Source organism: Scyliorhinus torazame, chromosome 4, assembly GCF_047496885.1.
Source record: "Scyliorhinus torazame isolate Kashiwa2021f chromosome 4, sScyTor2.1, whole genome shotgun sequence".
In the NCBI taxonomy this organism is placed as follows: domain Eukaryota; kingdom Metazoa; phylum Chordata; class Chondrichthyes; order Carcharhiniformes; family Scyliorhinidae; genus Scyliorhinus; species Scyliorhinus torazame.
Genome location: NC_092710.1, coordinates 149,580,273 through 149,597,254, shown reverse-complemented (window position 1 = coordinate 149,597,254; position 16,982 = coordinate 149,580,273). Strand labels below are relative to the sequence as shown.

At 44.8% G+C, this 16,982-nt stretch overlaps 1 protein-coding gene across 2 annotated transcripts in view; it reads left to right on the top strand.

The window, feature by feature from the left end:
- The first annotated feature begins 6,314 nt into the window (after positions 1 to 6,314).
- LOC140411655 (uncharacterized) overlaps positions 6,315 to 16,982 on the top strand; it is a 126,256-nt gene continuing 115,588 nt past the window's right edge. Inside the window, exons 1-3 of one of the 2 annotated variants that reach the window (XM_072500686.1) lie at positions 6,315 to 6,413; positions 7,388 to 7,455; positions 14,908 to 15,018. In XM_072500686.1, coding sequence (XP_072356787.1) covers positions 6,407 to 6,413; positions 7,388 to 7,455; positions 14,908 to 15,018 — 186 coding nt within the window. In that variant the 5' untranslated portion in view covers positions 6,315 to 6,406. The remainder of the gene's footprint in view (positions 6,414 to 7,387; positions 7,456 to 14,907; positions 15,019 to 16,982) is intronic. The other variant, XM_072500687.1, reaches the window with a different exon arrangement.

Below are 16,982 nucleotides of genomic sequence, written 5' to 3'. Positions count from 1 at the left end.
CACGCCTCGCACAATGTGGTTTCTACCTCTGCTTTATTGACAGATAATTGTGACTCTTCGCTGAGGGAAGAGCCTAGCATTGGGCTTAGACTGGACGTACTTCCAGGACTAGAAGACGTTGATGTCAATACGTTTGACCGTAATTTCGATGTGTCTCTCTCTCTGACTAAAAATTATAAGACGAAAGAACAGTTTTTATGACCCTTCAACTTCCCCTTTTTGGTTACTTGGACGCTAGTATTTCCACCGGTCTGCTCAGCAGCCTAGGTGGCCAAGAGGAGGATATGACCAGCAACTTGTGATATTATTAAAGGAGGATATATTGTGGCATTTGCCTTTGATACCTCTTACCCTGATTATATTGCTCCTTATCAATACTAGATATGACCAGCAACTTGTGAATTATGACTTGCGGATTATGTCCCCCTAGTCTGCCTCACCTTTCTGTAACACTTACCCAATATATAGTATTGACCTAACACTTTCCCAATCTTCCATTCTCCATTGCCTTATGAACAAAGAACTTTGATATTATTAAAGGAGGATATATTGTGTCATTTGCCTTTGATACCTCTTACCCTGATTATATTGCTCCTTATCAATACTAGATTGGCCCAAATCACCTTGGAGCTCCAACTGCCAAAGCCAAAATTTGAACCAAAGCAGAAGACCAACCGAAAACAAATCTACAAACCATCATGTCTGATAATCCAACCTTCTGCTCCCCTACTGCACCGTCCTCCAGCAATGGGGCTCAGCAAGTCAATACTACTCAATCCAAATCGATCAACAAAGACAAGAGACCCTCTATACTCTGCGAAAGCTGCAACAATTATTGCTTGAGCATCGCGCCCCCTTATGTGGAGAATTGATTTACCAATTCCTATACCCACGCTGGACCGAAGGCTGGACCTCTTGCCTCATCTTGATGACCACGCCAACAGACGATCATCTAAATTTCAACTTCTATACACACCACTTGGAAAACTTGGATAAAGACCCTGTACATAGAGACGCGTTAACCTTTTGTAGATCTGACAATGGCACCTTCACTTGCAACAAAGTGCAGTTTCATGTTGGAGTAACTAAAGGAGAAATGTCTCATTCCTATACTTGCCCTTACATCCCAGAGTGACCAGAATAAACCCTTTTGCAAGGACTTCCTGAAAGCCCATACTAGCCATTGTAATCTAACCACAGGAATGCCTATCTTTGCCCACAATCATCCCATGAAGCAAAGGCACCGTACACAATTCCAGTGTGTAACCTGTCCCAACCAGAATATTTACTGGAAGTACTCTCCCATTTGTTTGCACTGTTTGATCCAAGCATGGGAATTTAATGTGGAAATAGAAATGTTTTAACTGTGATCCAAAGTCCTCCGACCCAATAATTTCAGATCCTCAAGTACCTGACAACTATGAAGCTGACATTGGCTGACAGAAAAGATAATCCTGAAATTAACTTCTGATAAAATAGCACCTCAAATAGGATGTACCCCTGAAAAAGCCCTCAAAATACTGACCATGGAAAAAGAAACAGGTCAGCAAACTCCATTCAATCCAATATATACACTCTGGGCAGGAGGATATGCCAACTGCCTCCAAATCAGGCATAACTCCCCAAATACCATGACACTAGCAGAGCTCCTACAGACAGACACCTTCCGTATGACCTACCCAGATGATGGTAGATGGATGGTCTGCCTGGAAAGGATAGTGTCCCTTAGAGGAAGGAAGACGTCCATAAAGTAATATGACAAGCTGATACCCCAAACTTCCAAGAAATATTTTCAGTCCTCTCAGAATGGGAAAATGTCCTCTATGCCAAGAACACCCGCGATGAGAACAGATTAATTGATCAATTTAAGAAAGCATTCGAGGAATTCTCCCTCTGTCATGGATGGGGACACAACCAAACCCCATGTTCCCTGGCTTATGAGCACACGGAAGCTACATTTTCCAACCTTATGCTGAAAATGGTCTGTGACGAAGTAAGTCACGAAATTGGATTTGGTCTATGGCAATTGGATGCCCAAATAATACACCAAATGGAAATAGCCAAATTAACCATGTATGGTCATTCTCCACTCCATGTGAGTACCTATCAAACCTACCTGAACGACCCCAGATTATCAACCCAGACTTTAGCTGATTGGGTAAAAAACAAAGAAAACTAGCCGAATGGATTTAGAGCGCTGCAGAAAGCCGCACTAAGATAAGCAAGTAGTGATATCCACCAGAGATAGGATAGATGGGACTTACCCCACCTAGGCACTAACTCTAACTGACTAGACCTGCCTTATCTTTCCAGATTGACCAACCTGGCTATGTTTCCATATACTTGGAGGATACTCAGCCTATGGAGAAAGATCATGCTCATTACTCTTGTACAATTTTAATTCTAATTAGCATTAGTAAACCTTAGGAATAGCTTGTCTTATAACAGGAATCTGTAACATTATTATTGAATGCATTAACTTTAGATTACTGTACCTTCGATTTCCTGAACAAAATACCCACGTCCATATCTTGCTAAAAGAAAACTACCCATAACACTAATCCCAGAATCACACACAAATTACAAAGAAAAACTCCTCTTGGGATTCTGTTGTTAACTCCTCTTATTATGGACCCTCAAAAGCTGGACTGAACCACCTATTTGGAAATCAGAAGCATATACCATGGGAAAAACACCTATGAAGGACTGGTGGCAGAATCAACCCTTTTCCAAACATTTAGAAGGAAAAGAGGAATGCAACAAAGATGGACATTCATTCAATATGAACCATGGCCATAAAAAGTGAAACTCAAGGACATTCATCAAGAAAACTATCCGAAGAAGATATTAGCCACCAGACTTATTTTGTTCAAGAGGAGGATGTGGTGGTATCCACCTATATTAAAGGCTGATCAGAACTGATTTTATATGAAATCATATATTCACTCTATATTAAAAGCTGATCAGAGCTGATTTTATATTAAATCATGTATTTAAGCCTATATTAAAAACTGATGACGGATGAAGTCATTTATCTATTATAAACCATTACTTATCACAATAATGTTTTTAATATGTATTACAGACATTATCTTTGTAAGAGTCCAGGTGCAGTGAACCCATTAAGTCTTGTGACCTTGTCTGGAAATAAGCTCTGCCAACTAAGGGAGGATATCACTTGTAGAGTGGCCTTGCCACTACGGGGGCTACTGCTTGGCAAAAGAAGGGAGGCTGGTGATTTTCTGGAGATAGTTACCTCGTATCTAGTGTCTTGTTAGACCTCCTTGAGAACCAAGGTCTTTCCGACCAAAAGAGAGACTGTTCTTTGTCTCGAAATAACTGGGGAGTCAAACTCCCAAAGTAAGAAAAGGATATCAATATTTAAGCAAAAGCTGCGAAAGTTAGAGTTTCGCTTGGAGAGCTGTTTAGGATATTACTGGGTGTTTAAACTGCTATCTCGACTTGTAGAGTTCTGCTCTTGATTGAGTGTTGAACTCCGAGACTACTAGTCATTGGAATCAAATGGAAATGTCTGATTTCTGTTTTAGACATGAAGATATTTTATGGGACAGCAAAATTTCTCCAGGGCTCATGGTTGTGAGTGGATTAAGTAATTGACGGTAGACAATTGAAACAGGAAATCAAAACAGGAAATGGGAATTGGAATATTGGGTGCAATTCATTGGAATATTTCAATCAGGCATTAATATGAAAAGGGGAATCTAGAGGAGGCTAGTAAATTGATAAAACCTTGCTTGGTAACAATGGCTACAACGCCACACAACCCTGCCATGGCAGCCTCTGCAAGACATACCAGATCATTGACATGGGTACCACCATTACATGTGAGAACACCACCCCACCAGGTACTCGATACATACTCGTGCGACTCGGCCAACATTGTCTACCTCATACACTGCAGGAAAGGATGTCCCGGGACGTGGTACATTGGCGAGACCATGCAAACGCTGTGACAACGGATGAACGGGCATAATAATAATAATCTTTATTGTCACAAGTAGGCTTACATTAACACTGCAATGAAGTTACTCTGAAAAGCCCCTAATCGCCACATTCTGGCACCTGTTCGGGAACACAGAGAATTCAGAATGTCCAAATTACCTAACAGCACGTCTTTCGGGACTTGTGAGAGGAAACCAGAGCACCCAGAGAAAACCCACGCAGACACGGGGAAAACGTACAGATTCCGTACAGTGACCCAAGCCGGGAATCGAACCTGGAATCCTGGTGCTATGAAGCCACAGTGTTAAGCACTGTGCTACCATGTCCCGCAACAATCACCAGGCAGGAATGTTCCCTTCCAATCATGGATCACTTCAGCAGTCAAGGGCATTCAGCCTCTGATCTCCGGTTAAGCGTTCCCCAAGGCGGCCTTCAGAATCGCCAAGCAGAAACTGATAGCCAAGTTCCTCATGCTTCCTCATGCCTCAACTGGGACCTTGGATTCATGTTGCATTACATTCACCCCCCACCATCTGGCCTGGACTTGAGAAATCCTGCCAACTATCCTGGCTTGAGACAATTCACACCTCTTTGAACTGTGATTATACCTCTCTCCAGTCGCACTATCTAACCTGGAAAGACTTAATTACCTGCAAAGACTCGCAGTCAAAGTATCATCTTGCATCATTGGCTTTGTCTATTGTTATTGACCAGGGATTAGAAAACTTCAAAGTATATCATGGAGTTCACCTGACACACACCTATTTATATATTTTGGTTATGTGGAGCATAAGGGCCTACCTTTCAGGTATTATTCAACAAGAGGCCTTCAGCACTTTTAAACAAAACAAAGTGTATTCTACGAATTCAGTTAACATTTTATAAACACACACAGTAAGCATTTTTTATCAACAACAAACATATATCCCCACACAGCTACAGTTCTCTGTATATAGATAACCCCTAATAACTTCCTTTTCTGCTGTTTCAACTTGATAACAACATCCAATAAAACCAGGAAAACCCTTTTAACAAAACAGTAGGTTTGAATTCTTTACAGAAAACAGTTCTCACTTTTAAATTATCAAGTGATCTGGACACCTTTTAACATACAGAGAAAGAGAGAGAGGAGAAGCCTTCTTTTTCTGAATCCAGCTTTCAACAGTGTAAACCGAAAATAAAACCCAGATCCATAGCCCTGCTCCACCCACACAATGACTTCACTGATAATACAAACATTTTTAAAGGGACACTCACAAGACAGTATATATGCTGTGTTTGTATAACTTATCTTTTCACTCACCTGATGAAGGAGCTGCACTCCGAAAGCCCGTGATTCCAAATAAACCTGTTCATCTTTAATCTGGTGTTGTGAGACTTCTGACAAAGCATTTGCTGAAATTACTTTTACTTTGTAAGTCTTTTCTGGAATTATTTTTTTCTTTTACTCTCCCGTATCTCAAGGACTTTTCTCTGTATGTTTTGATTTAATTTTGTGCAAATGGATTATGTGAATTCTTGAAATATAAAGAGTATTTGTATACATCATCAATCAGACTGAATACCGTATCCTGAATAGAGATAAGAGGAGCTTTCATTGGGAGAGACATTTCCATGGCCATTTAGTCCAATTCAACATTCCACCTCTTGACCCATGTTATGGCACCTCAAGTGCATCTCTTTTTTTAGTGCTGAATTTAATTTTCGGACTGGATCACCTTGAAGGGGCTTTGCATGTGAAATGGAACCTCATCATAATACATGAGAGTCAGAGACAGCATTATCTAATCAGGTTGTATTTGGGGATCGGTTTGCGCAGTTGGCTGGACAGATGGTCCGTGATGCAGAATGACGCCAACATCCAATAGGTTCAATTCCTATAGTGGCTGAGGTTATTCATGAATGCCCTGCCTTCTCGACCTTGCCCCTCGCCGGAGGTGCAGTGACCCTCAGGTTAAAACACCACCATTCAGCTTTCAAAGGAGAGAGCAACCTTTGGGACTGTAGTGAAAGATTTTGGGCTATTTGATTTGCTCTGCCTTATTGAAAGATACAGGCATCATTCAGCCAGAATGATGGCGAAGGACCACTTAACTCAGGTAATGAGGTAATACAAATTAAAATAATAGGCTGTACAAATGCTTTTATGCAGCAGCGTACTGAATCCCTATTTATGCGAGTTTGTTTGAGTTAAAAAATAGTCATAAGTGATGTACAATTCATGAGGTACAATCAAGATTATGTCATCCCATTGTCTATTGTGTCATCAAGCATACCTCTGTTTACTTAACAAATGGATTGTTTTGCAAGGCAATTTGTCAAATGAGAAGGCTTATTTTCAATTTACTTATATTTCAGTGAATCTAGTTGAGGTATAAAATGGTATTTCTGGAGAATCGAAAGCTTTCTCATTTCAGTCACAGCGTCTCTATCAAGCAGTCCCATGTCAGGTATGCCACAACTCTGTTATATCACTGCAGAACAGCACTACTTAAGTGATATTTCCATTTCAGACGTTATGGTTTCACTGTTATAGATGGCAGTTTGTGCTGGACTTAATACCAACTGAAAACTGTGTTAAGATGGTTCAGAACCATATTATAGCAAACTCTTCCAGACTGCAGAACAAGGACCTTTCCTTATTGCCTGAACCAGGTTTAAACCTATGTATCCCAGTGGTGCTCTTACTCATATTATAGCATTCTCAAGAAAGATTTTCACCTCAGAAAGCTTAAAACTTAAATTCAAATGTCTTATTTAACTATATATGCCAAAGTAAGATTATTTTTAGCGAAGCTCAGTGTATTCCTTTGTGAGATCAGTATGATTTGTTTTGGGAGTGGGATATGGCATATCATGTTATACATTTATACACATATATTATAATTTTCTTAAATGAAAATCATACAATGATAGAAACCAGGAATAGACACGATGGCACAGCGGTTAGCACTGCTGCCTGACAGTGCCAGGGACCTGGGTTCACTTCAGGCCTTGGGTGACTGTGAGCAGTTTGCATGTTCTCACCGTGTCTGTGTGGGTTTTCTTCGGGGGTTCAGGTTTCCTCCCACAGTCCAAAGATGTGCAAGCTATGTGGATTGGCCATGCTAAATCACACCTTAGTGTCCGAAAGGATATGTAGGTTAGATGGGGTTACAAGAATAGGACGGAGGAGTGGGCCTAAGTAGGGCTTTTTTTAGGGGGGTCAGCGATGGGACGAATGGCTTCCTTCTGCACTGTATGGATTCTATGGATTATAAATATGCTAATATCTCGCTACTAGCTACTTAAAACAATCCACCATTATATTTGCTCTACAAGGTGTTAAAGATATATATTTTTCACGGAACTGTTGAACTTTCATACACAAGCTGCTCAATGTGTACAGAATGAATACATTTATTGCATTATATTTTGATAATAGATCCAGTTCAAATGGCCAGCCAAGGTGTGAGCAAAATGGGATTGCCTGCTTCTCAGACTCTTGTCCCTGTAAGTATTGTAGATATATATTTGCTCCTGTTTTTAAAAAATATTTTTATTGATGCATTTATAATTTTAACAATTTTAACACCAAGATATCAAAAGAACAAAATGTAAAGAATAAACCCAGCCAACATGGCTTACATAAACAACTCCCCAATCCCAATTTCCCACTAACCGTCTCCCACCTTACCCAACACCCCCCCCCCCCCCATGCCTCCCATTGTTAACACCCCCCCCCCCCCCCCCCCGCCACCCCCGCCCCGCCCACTGCTGACAGCTTAGTTTTTCCCAAACCATAGCATCGATGCCCTCAGGGCAAACTAAATCTTCTCTTGCCGGAGAAACACAGCCATGTCACTGACCCATACCCCCAACTTCAGGAGCTCCGAGTCCCTCCATGCCAATAAAATCTGTTTCCGGGCTACCAGGGAGGCAAAGGCCAAGACATTGGCCTCTCTCACCCACTGGACTCCGGGGTCTTCTGACACACCAGAAATCGCCACCTCTGGACTCGGAATCACCCTTACCTTCAGTACCTCCAACATGATGTCAGCAAACCCCTACCAGAATCCCCTAAGCTTCGGACATGACCAAAACATATGGACATGATTCACAGGCCCACCTGCAGACCGCCCACATCTATCCTCCATCCCTTCAAAGAAGCTGCTCATCCGGGCCACAGGCATTTTTACTATTGTTAACTGCTGTACTGAATATAATGTAGCTGGTGTTTTGGAGTTTGGTTGGTGATAGCAGATAATAAGGAAAGCAAATGGAATGTTGGCCTTTGCAGCAAAAAGAATTGAGTATAAAGGTAAGGAAGTGTTGTTACAACTACACAAGGCATTGGTGAGGCCGCACCTGGAGTATCGTGCACAGTTTTGGTCCCCTTATTTGAGAAAAGGTTTAGTGGCATTGGAGGCAGTTCAGAGGAGGTTCACTAGATTGATTCCAAAGATGAGGGGCGGGATTCTCCTCCCCGCCACATTTCTGGTTCAGCATGCCGGCGGGATGCTCCGTTACGCCGGCCGGTCAATAGGGGTTCCCATTGTGGGGCAGCCCCAGGCCGTTGGGAAACCCCTGGGCTGCCGGCAAAATGGAGCATCCCGCCGGCGGAGAATCCAGTCTTAGGGGTTTGTCATATGAGGAGAGATTGAACAGTTTAGGCCTATACTCTCTGGAGTTTAGAAGAATGAGAGGAGATGTGATTGAGGTATACAAGATGCTAAAGGTATGGATAAAGTAGACGTGGAGCTGATGCTTCCTCTTCTGGGCCATTCTAAAATGAGAGGTCATAATCTTAGAATAAGAGGTAGCAAATTGAAATCAGATTTGAGGAAAAACTACTTCTCCCAAAGGGTTGTGAATCTGTGGAATTTACTATCCCAGAATGCGGTGGATGCAGGGATAGATTTAAGGAGGAGTTAGATAAATTGTTAATTGGTAATGAGTTGAAGGTTTATGGAGAACGGGCAGGACGGTGGAGTTGAGGCTAGGATGGGATCAGCCATGATCACATTCAGGGTGTTCGGCTCGGGAGGCTAAATTGCCGACTCCCGCTCCTAGGTCATGTGTTCTAGAGAGGAGATGCTCTGGCTGATTTTGCAATCCAGCTCTTGGCCTGTAACATTGTAGGTAGCAGGTGAGGAACAGACTCGATGGGCTGAATGGCCTAATTCTGCTCCTATATCTTATGAACATATGAACTTATTATTGATAAATGATGAGTGTCCTGTTAGCTGATCCCATTATTTAACCACAGTTGGCGAAATTCTCCGTTTGGGGGACTATGTTCTCCTGCCGGAGCTGAATTCAACCTGATTTGTTCTCCCTTCACCATGAAAATTTATTATGACAAGGATTACAAGGCATTCTCTCGGTAATCCTGCTATCGGGCTGCCATTTTGAATGAGATGCCCGTACCAGGGTCCCGCGAGTGGCTACCCCCCCCCCACAATGTAAATGATCCCCCACCCCCCCTCACCGCATCACAATTCAGCTCCCCACCCTTGCATTTTGTGGGTCCCCCCCTCTACCCCTGAGTACGAGAGTGGATACAAATGGGTCTTAACCTCGGACCTCCATCCCGCCAGCAGCAGCGGGCCGGAGCAACTTAAAAGGATCGGAGCCCAGCGTCGATTCTGTTTTCTCCCCAGTGCTGGATTCTCCACCTCACCGAGAATTCTGCTCCCAGTGGCACGAGGCAGAGAATTCCGCCCAGTGTTTGTACAATGACATTCTTCCCAGAGGAAAACCTTTGTAGGGATGAATAAATCTAATATTACTAGGATGGCAAAACCCTGAAACGCAAACAAAATTAAATCTTTTTTAAAAAATCCTAACTTCACAAGCAACAGCTTGTTGACCATATCCACCTTTGACATGGGATACATTTAGGTAAAAATTGAACATTCATTCTTCTTGCCCAAGATGTTCAGGAGTTCTGTTTTCTGTTATTTCTCCGACCTCTCGCACAAAGACTTAATGAAACCTAACAGAGATATAATCATGGTATCTGTCATAAATTAAAAATGGTGAATTGTTTCAGCATTCTATGGCACTGTCAACATTGTGTGTGTCAGCTAATCTTGTGTGGCTCAGTCAACTGAAATTCAAGCCCTTCATGTCAATTCTAACTACAGTAGTTTAACGTTTAACACAGGGTAATCCTAGAGCACTGCATTCAGAGAACAACAGGCATCATGATAAAGGCACGTTTGTTGTTCAGGGATATGTGCACAAAAATGCATGTTTCCTCTCCTTAGCTACTGTGTTTTACTTGTTCCCGTCTGTTTAACAACAATATTGCCATTTTAATAGTATCATTCCTTTCTAGTTTGAGTTTCCTGAGCATATCTCAACAAGAATATTTGGAAAAATGTGTGAACATGTATGTGGTGATATACATCACTGTAAGTACAGACACAGGGTTGATTGAACATCACTCCCAGCACATGGATTGTAGCAGACTGGTTCGTCAGTCTGAGTAGCTATAGCAGGATTAACAGTAGCGTCGAATCCAAGTAGGAGAATTGTTAATATTTAAATAAACGTGTTAAAGCTATCTCCAAGTCTGAACCTTCCTTTGTCAGAGTGCATATCAAGGAAGCAGCTTATGCTACGACAAGAGCATAACAAAACATGGTTCCAGGAGTGAACTGTTTCAATCCATATAGTTAAAACTCAGCAAACAGTGACTACCAGCAACAGCAGCCAGGCAAGATGATATTCAAGATTACGGTCCCACAGCAGCTCAGGTACCAAGGCAATCTCAGTGAAAACTGGCGTTGGTTCAGGCAGAGATTCAAGATCTACCTGGTAGAGTCCGACCTAGATGGCATGGCGGATGCAGAGAAAATAAAGCTTCTACTTACCATCGCGGGTCAAGAAGCAGCTGAAATCTTCCAGACCTTCAAATACTCAAAGGGGCAAAACAAGAGTAATTTCCAGGCAGTCCTGGACAAATTCCAAGAATTCTGCGAGGAACATACAAGTAGAAAAGGTAAAAAAGGCGCGAAAACTCACCGCGAGGTAGGCTTGCAGCAACAAACGGCAGTTTTGAATTGTAGCCATCTTGGAAAAGGTGCTGCAGATGCGCAGTTGCGCGAAAAGCGCACAGAATGGGAAGGTCCGTTTGCGCATGCGCGAGAAGCCGCGCATGCGCAAATAAGAACAAGGCCCCAAGTAGAGGAACAGCGATCTGCGCATGCGCAAACGCTTCCTACGCACTACGTCACATGCTTCATGACATCAGAGGCCCCGGACCACGCCCACTTAAAGGGGAAATGTCCCAAAACACGGAAAAAATTTAAAGCCTCAAAACCAGATTCTTTCACCTGGAACGGCAGCACAATGCCTGAAATTCAACCAGTAGCTGAAAGTAACCTCCGCAGAACCCTGCAACAAGCAGTTAGCACCGCCCAAAGAGATGATACAGTCCTTGAAGCCTATGACTCAGACCTTAATTCTTCTTTGGACATCGCAAGCCCAATGCCAGCTCCGACACAAAACGTGATGATATGGTCTTGGAAGGCAACGGCTCAGATGAAGCTTTCACCTTGGGAGGCTACCCCAGTACCAAATCCGAACCGCAGCTAGACGTGTTGCACATTGACGACCCCGACGACGGGTTCTTCGGATTTGAGGATCTTCAGCCCAGCAGATATGACATCCCGGCTCGTGAGTGCAGGATTATGCTGCGGCCTGACACCAAGAGACAGAGCGCGGTACAAGCCCACAGAGAGCGGCCTGCTGCCACACAGAGAGTGGTCCACGCACCGCGAAGGGTCTCCGACTCCACACAGAGAGTGGTCCACGCACCACAACGGGTCCCAGCCTCCACACAGAAAGCGATGCAAGACTCCACAGAGGGAGTGAGACAAGCCTCCACAGCGAGCTTGTGGACAGCCTGCACGATAGAAGCAATGCAAGACTCCAAAGCGCAGTCCTTGCATGAACAAGACCATGAGGGTCTAGCAACCTCCTCTGAGCAACCAGCAGCAGACAATACAAGTCTGCCACGCTCAAGCGAACAACAGAAAGACTATGAGAGTCTACCGCTCTCCAGTGAACAAGAAGAAGACTCTGGCAGTCTACCACGCTCAAGTGTACAGCAAGCAGACTATGACAGTCCACCCGGTTTATTTGAGCCACCAGAAGAAGACTCTGATGGTTTACCTAGCTCAAGTGAATGACAAGAAGACACTGAGGCTCTACCCACTGTATGTGCGACAAGTGACGACGGCATCCCACTTCCCATACAAGGGGCGAAATTCTCCCCCAACGGCGCGATGTCCGCCGACTGGCGCCAAACACGGCGCCAATCAGACGGGCATCGCGCCGGCCCAAAGGTGCGGAATGCTCCGCATCTTTGGCGGCCTAGCCCCAACATTGAGAGGCTAGGCCGACGCCGGAGGGATTTCCGCCCCGCCAGCTGGCGGAAATGGCGTTTGTTGCCCCGCCAGCTGGCACGGAAATGCGGCGCATGCGCGGGAGCGTCAGCGGCCGCTGACAGTTTCCCGGCGCATGCGTGGGAGCGTCAGCGGCCGCTGTCAGTTTCCCGCGCATGCGCAGTGGGGAGAGTCTCTTCCGCCTCCGCCATGGTGGAGGCCGTAGCGGAGGCGGAAGGGAAAGAGTGCCCCCACGGCACAGGCCCGCCCGCGGATCAGTGGGCCCCGATCGCAGGCCAGGCCACCGTGGGGGCACCCCCTGGGGCCAGATCGCCCCGCGCCCCCCCCAGGACCCCGGAGCCCGCCCACGCCGCCTGGTCCTGCCGGTAAATACCAGGTTTGATTTGCGCCGGCGGGACAGGCAATTTCTGGGCAGGACTTCGGCCCATCCGGGCCGGAGAATCCAGCGGGGGGTCCCACCAACCGGCGCAGCCCGATTCCCGCCCCCGCCCAATCTCCGGTACCGGAGACTTCGGCGGGGGCGGGGGCGGGTTTCACGGCGGCCTACGACCATTCTCCGACCCGGCGGGGGGTCGGAGAATGATGCCCAAGGTGTGCAACGTGACAGACCTCAGCTAGAATGTACAGAGGCACTCAACAATCACAGTGAGACTACTGGTGACTCCGGTGACACCACGTTATTTCAATCCTCATCCGGTCGAGCCTCTCCACAAGCAAATGCATTCCTGAACATTTTGACTCCGGACGGGGTGCATCACGAAACTTCAGACGATTCAAGTGAACCTGAAATTACTCCGGACGGGGAGCATGAAGAAGCCAAAACTGACTCAGGTGAAACAGACCAGATTTCAGATGGGGAGCATCGACAAACCAAAACTGACTCAGGTAAAACAGCCCAGACTCCAGACTGGGAGCATCCACAAGCCAAAGCTGATTCAAGTACGCCAGACATGACTCCAGACGGGGAGCGCCGCGAACTCAGTGACGGCACGGTCAAGAAAACAGCAGATGCCACAAAGCACGCTAACACGAGTAACTGTGTGAAGGACTCGTATTATCCACAGAGTGTGGTCCTTGAGCGCAGCAAACACGACAACAAAACCAACCACAACAACAACATCAAAGACAGTAGCAAGAAGCGTACCAAAGGCAACAACGTCGACAACAAGCACGACAAAAACAACACCAATGGAACTACGGCTGGTACGACGTGGTACAACTCTGCAAATGAGGGACACTGTTACTGCTCAGCTCAGTACAATGACATGCCATGGCAGGACGATGCATCTTACCAATTCACGTTTGCTGCACTATCAACAGGAAACCTGGCTTTCAGGACAGATGCCATCAAGAATTACCACCACAAGCATCGAAAGAAAAACAAAAGAGTCCAGATACGGCAAAGAAGTGATTTGACCATTTCTTGGCTCCTTCAGCACAGAGACACTGATGGCGTTTACAAAGCAATGCCACCATCAACATCACCAACTCACCAACCAAACAAGAAAGCCACTCGAACATAATAATTAATGGGTTAATTATGGGCCAAGTGCGGGCAACTGGGACTAGCTTAATTGTAAAAACTGGGCGGCATGGACTGGTTGGGCCGAAGGGCCTGTTTCCATGCTGTAAACTTCTATGATTCTATGATTCTAATGAACCTTGGACTCATGCATATGATTTGGACTTATTGTTTAATGATCACTGTTATCATAACTTGTACAGAGTATCACTCAAACACCTAGTTTGTTCAATTTTCCTTAACACTGTACAGAAAATATGTAACAAAAAAAAGGGGGGGATGTGGTGATATACATCACTGTAAGTACACAAAGGGTTAATGTACATACACTACACCTAGCTAGACACTAGATGGAACACCAGAGACATGACACACAGTCAACCAATAGGTCAGTAAGATAGGACACAATGGGCATTCAAGATACACACAGAGGTGACACTACCACAGGAGGGCGTTACACCAACCCATATAAAATGACACATCACACATGCTCAGTCTCTTTCCAGTGGAGATACTCAGTGAGTACAGACACAGGGTTGATTGAGCATCACTCCTACCACGTGGATTGTAGCAGACTGGTTCGTCAGTCTGAGTAGCTATAGCAGGATTAACAGTAGCGTCAAATCCAAGTAGGAGAATTGTTAATAGTTTAATAAACATGTTAAAGCTATCTCCAAGTCTGAACCTTCCTTTGTCAGAGTGCACATCAAGAAAGCAGCTTATGCTACGTCAAGAGCATAACAAAACAATGTAGTCTACAGAGCAGAATGGTTTCCTTTAATCACCAGTATCATTCTCTATGGTGATGCACCAGTCTTTACCTCCCATGTATAAACCAACTCAGAGTAACTGACTCCATTAAGCCTGAGATGAGCTTTGGCACACAAAACGTTGAAATGAATATTGCTGTGAGTGTGTGTGTTAATTCTTTGTGGCAATTATAAAAGCTCTGAATAATGTGTTAATCCTGCTAACAGTAGTAAAAATGTGTATGATCAAATGTGCTCACTTGCTGCCGTTTTGCAGCTCACAGTCAGAAGGGTAAAAGCATCCTTGAAGAGGTCTTCAAAGTTTCGCTTACACAACACTTCAGTTAAACGCATATATGACCTGGTAAAATGTTCAAATCCAGAAATTGTGAGTACTAACAAATAGATTGAGATATATCCTTTAGAGGCTAGTGCTGTGTTTTTAAGTTAATGCTAATCTGAGCATGCACAGATAGCAAGATTAAAGAAAATAACCATGGGGTGTGCCATGGGTCCCAACTATCACAATATGAAAAGTACTTCCTCCTTCTTATGAGTTTGTTATTTTGACAAGTGGTTTCATGCAGTAACATAAACAGTACAGTTTTCAATGGACTTAACTCCTTTGCCCCCTCAGACTTTTGTTGTAAATTATAAACAGAGATCAGTGGGATGGGTCACTGATCTGATTAGCCATTAGTGGGACAGGTGTCGCCGAAGTTGTGTTTCCTTCCTCCAGTTCAATGTCAGCTGCCCTACTCTAGTAGTCTTCACGTGCATCAAAGACTCAATAGTAGGAATGGTCATTAGTTCATTATGGCTAACAGCTGGAGAAACTTAAAGGGATTGAAAGGGAGACAAAGGGCAGGATTCTCTGTTTCTGAGACTGAGTGTTGACATCACACCGGGACCGATTCCGCTACAATTAAGGGGCATGGACCGGTGCCACGTGGAACACAACCGATTGCAATGGAAACCGGTGCAGGATTCGCCAGGTGATCGACCCTCAGGAAGCTGACAAACTGCAGTCGCACATACACATTACACTCCCCACACACACTTACCCCAGCCAACAAGATGGCACTGGTTGTGCTGGAGCCCATACAGCTGATGGGTGGGCAGCCAGAGGGTACCAGGGGGTGCCCTGGGGTTCACCTATATGACCCGTGGCACTAAGTTCACAGTGGGCTGTTAGCGGTGTGCGCAGCTGCATGGCTGCCTTGCCAGCTGCAGCCATGGTATTCCTGTCCATCCACCCCGACCCCACAGCCCACCTCCTGGCCACTCCCCCCCCCCCCCCCCCCTCCACTACTCCCCCCAGCCCTGGCAGAAGGCCTCGGCCAGTGGCACAACTGTCAGAAAACTATAGCGATGTTGGACACCTCCCTCTCTCTTCCCCAGCAGCCGCCACGTCGGTTTCATGGTTTTTAAAAGCACAAGTTAACCGTGCCGTCTGGAACTCGGCCCATCGGAGGCGGAGAATCGCAGAGGCCCCGGAGAATACCGGGTCAGGCCCGCTAATGATATGCAAACAGTGTTTACTATACGTGCATTCTGGAACGCATTGATGCCACTGTCTAGGTGCTGGAGCATTGCGATTTGGCATCAAATCGGTACCTGTCGCAATTTTGGAGTCGTAACCGATTCTCCGCCCAAAGACCTTTCCTCATTTTGGTGTCGACTAACGGAGAATCCCGCCCAAAATCTTCTGATCTTTGAACTCTAGTATTATTGAATACTCAAGTATAATTTTACATCAAGGGGATGATTAAACTTTGGTATGTGTGTACGGACACGTGCGTGTGGAGTTTGCACATTCTTTTCCAGTCTGCACGGGTCTCACCCCCACAACCCAAAAATGTGCAGGATAGGTGAATTGGCCATGCTAATCTTCCCCTTAATTGCAAATTATTGTTTTAAAAAGAACTATGGGACATTGATTGAAGGGTGATTGTCAAAAGAAGCAAAGGCAACATAGGGAAAAATGTTTTTAACAAGTGATTAGAATCTGGAATGCAGGACCTGAGAACATGGGGGAGATAGATTCAATCAAGGCCTTCAAAAGCAAATCAGACAATTACCTGACAAGAAAAAATTTGAAGGGCTGCAGTGAAAAGGTGGGTGAGTGCATCTGGGATTAAACAACTAGCTTTGGTGCTGCAACCGTTCTAGGATTCTGTGATTTTATGAATATTATGTTCATTCTATTAATTGCCTTTCAGCAAATCAACACAATTTTGAAAATTTACTTTATCTTAAATGAGCTGACAAAAATGAAAGTACGAGCATGGAACTGCTGACAATACAGAAATTATGAACGTACAAACGTATGAACATATAAACATACGAATT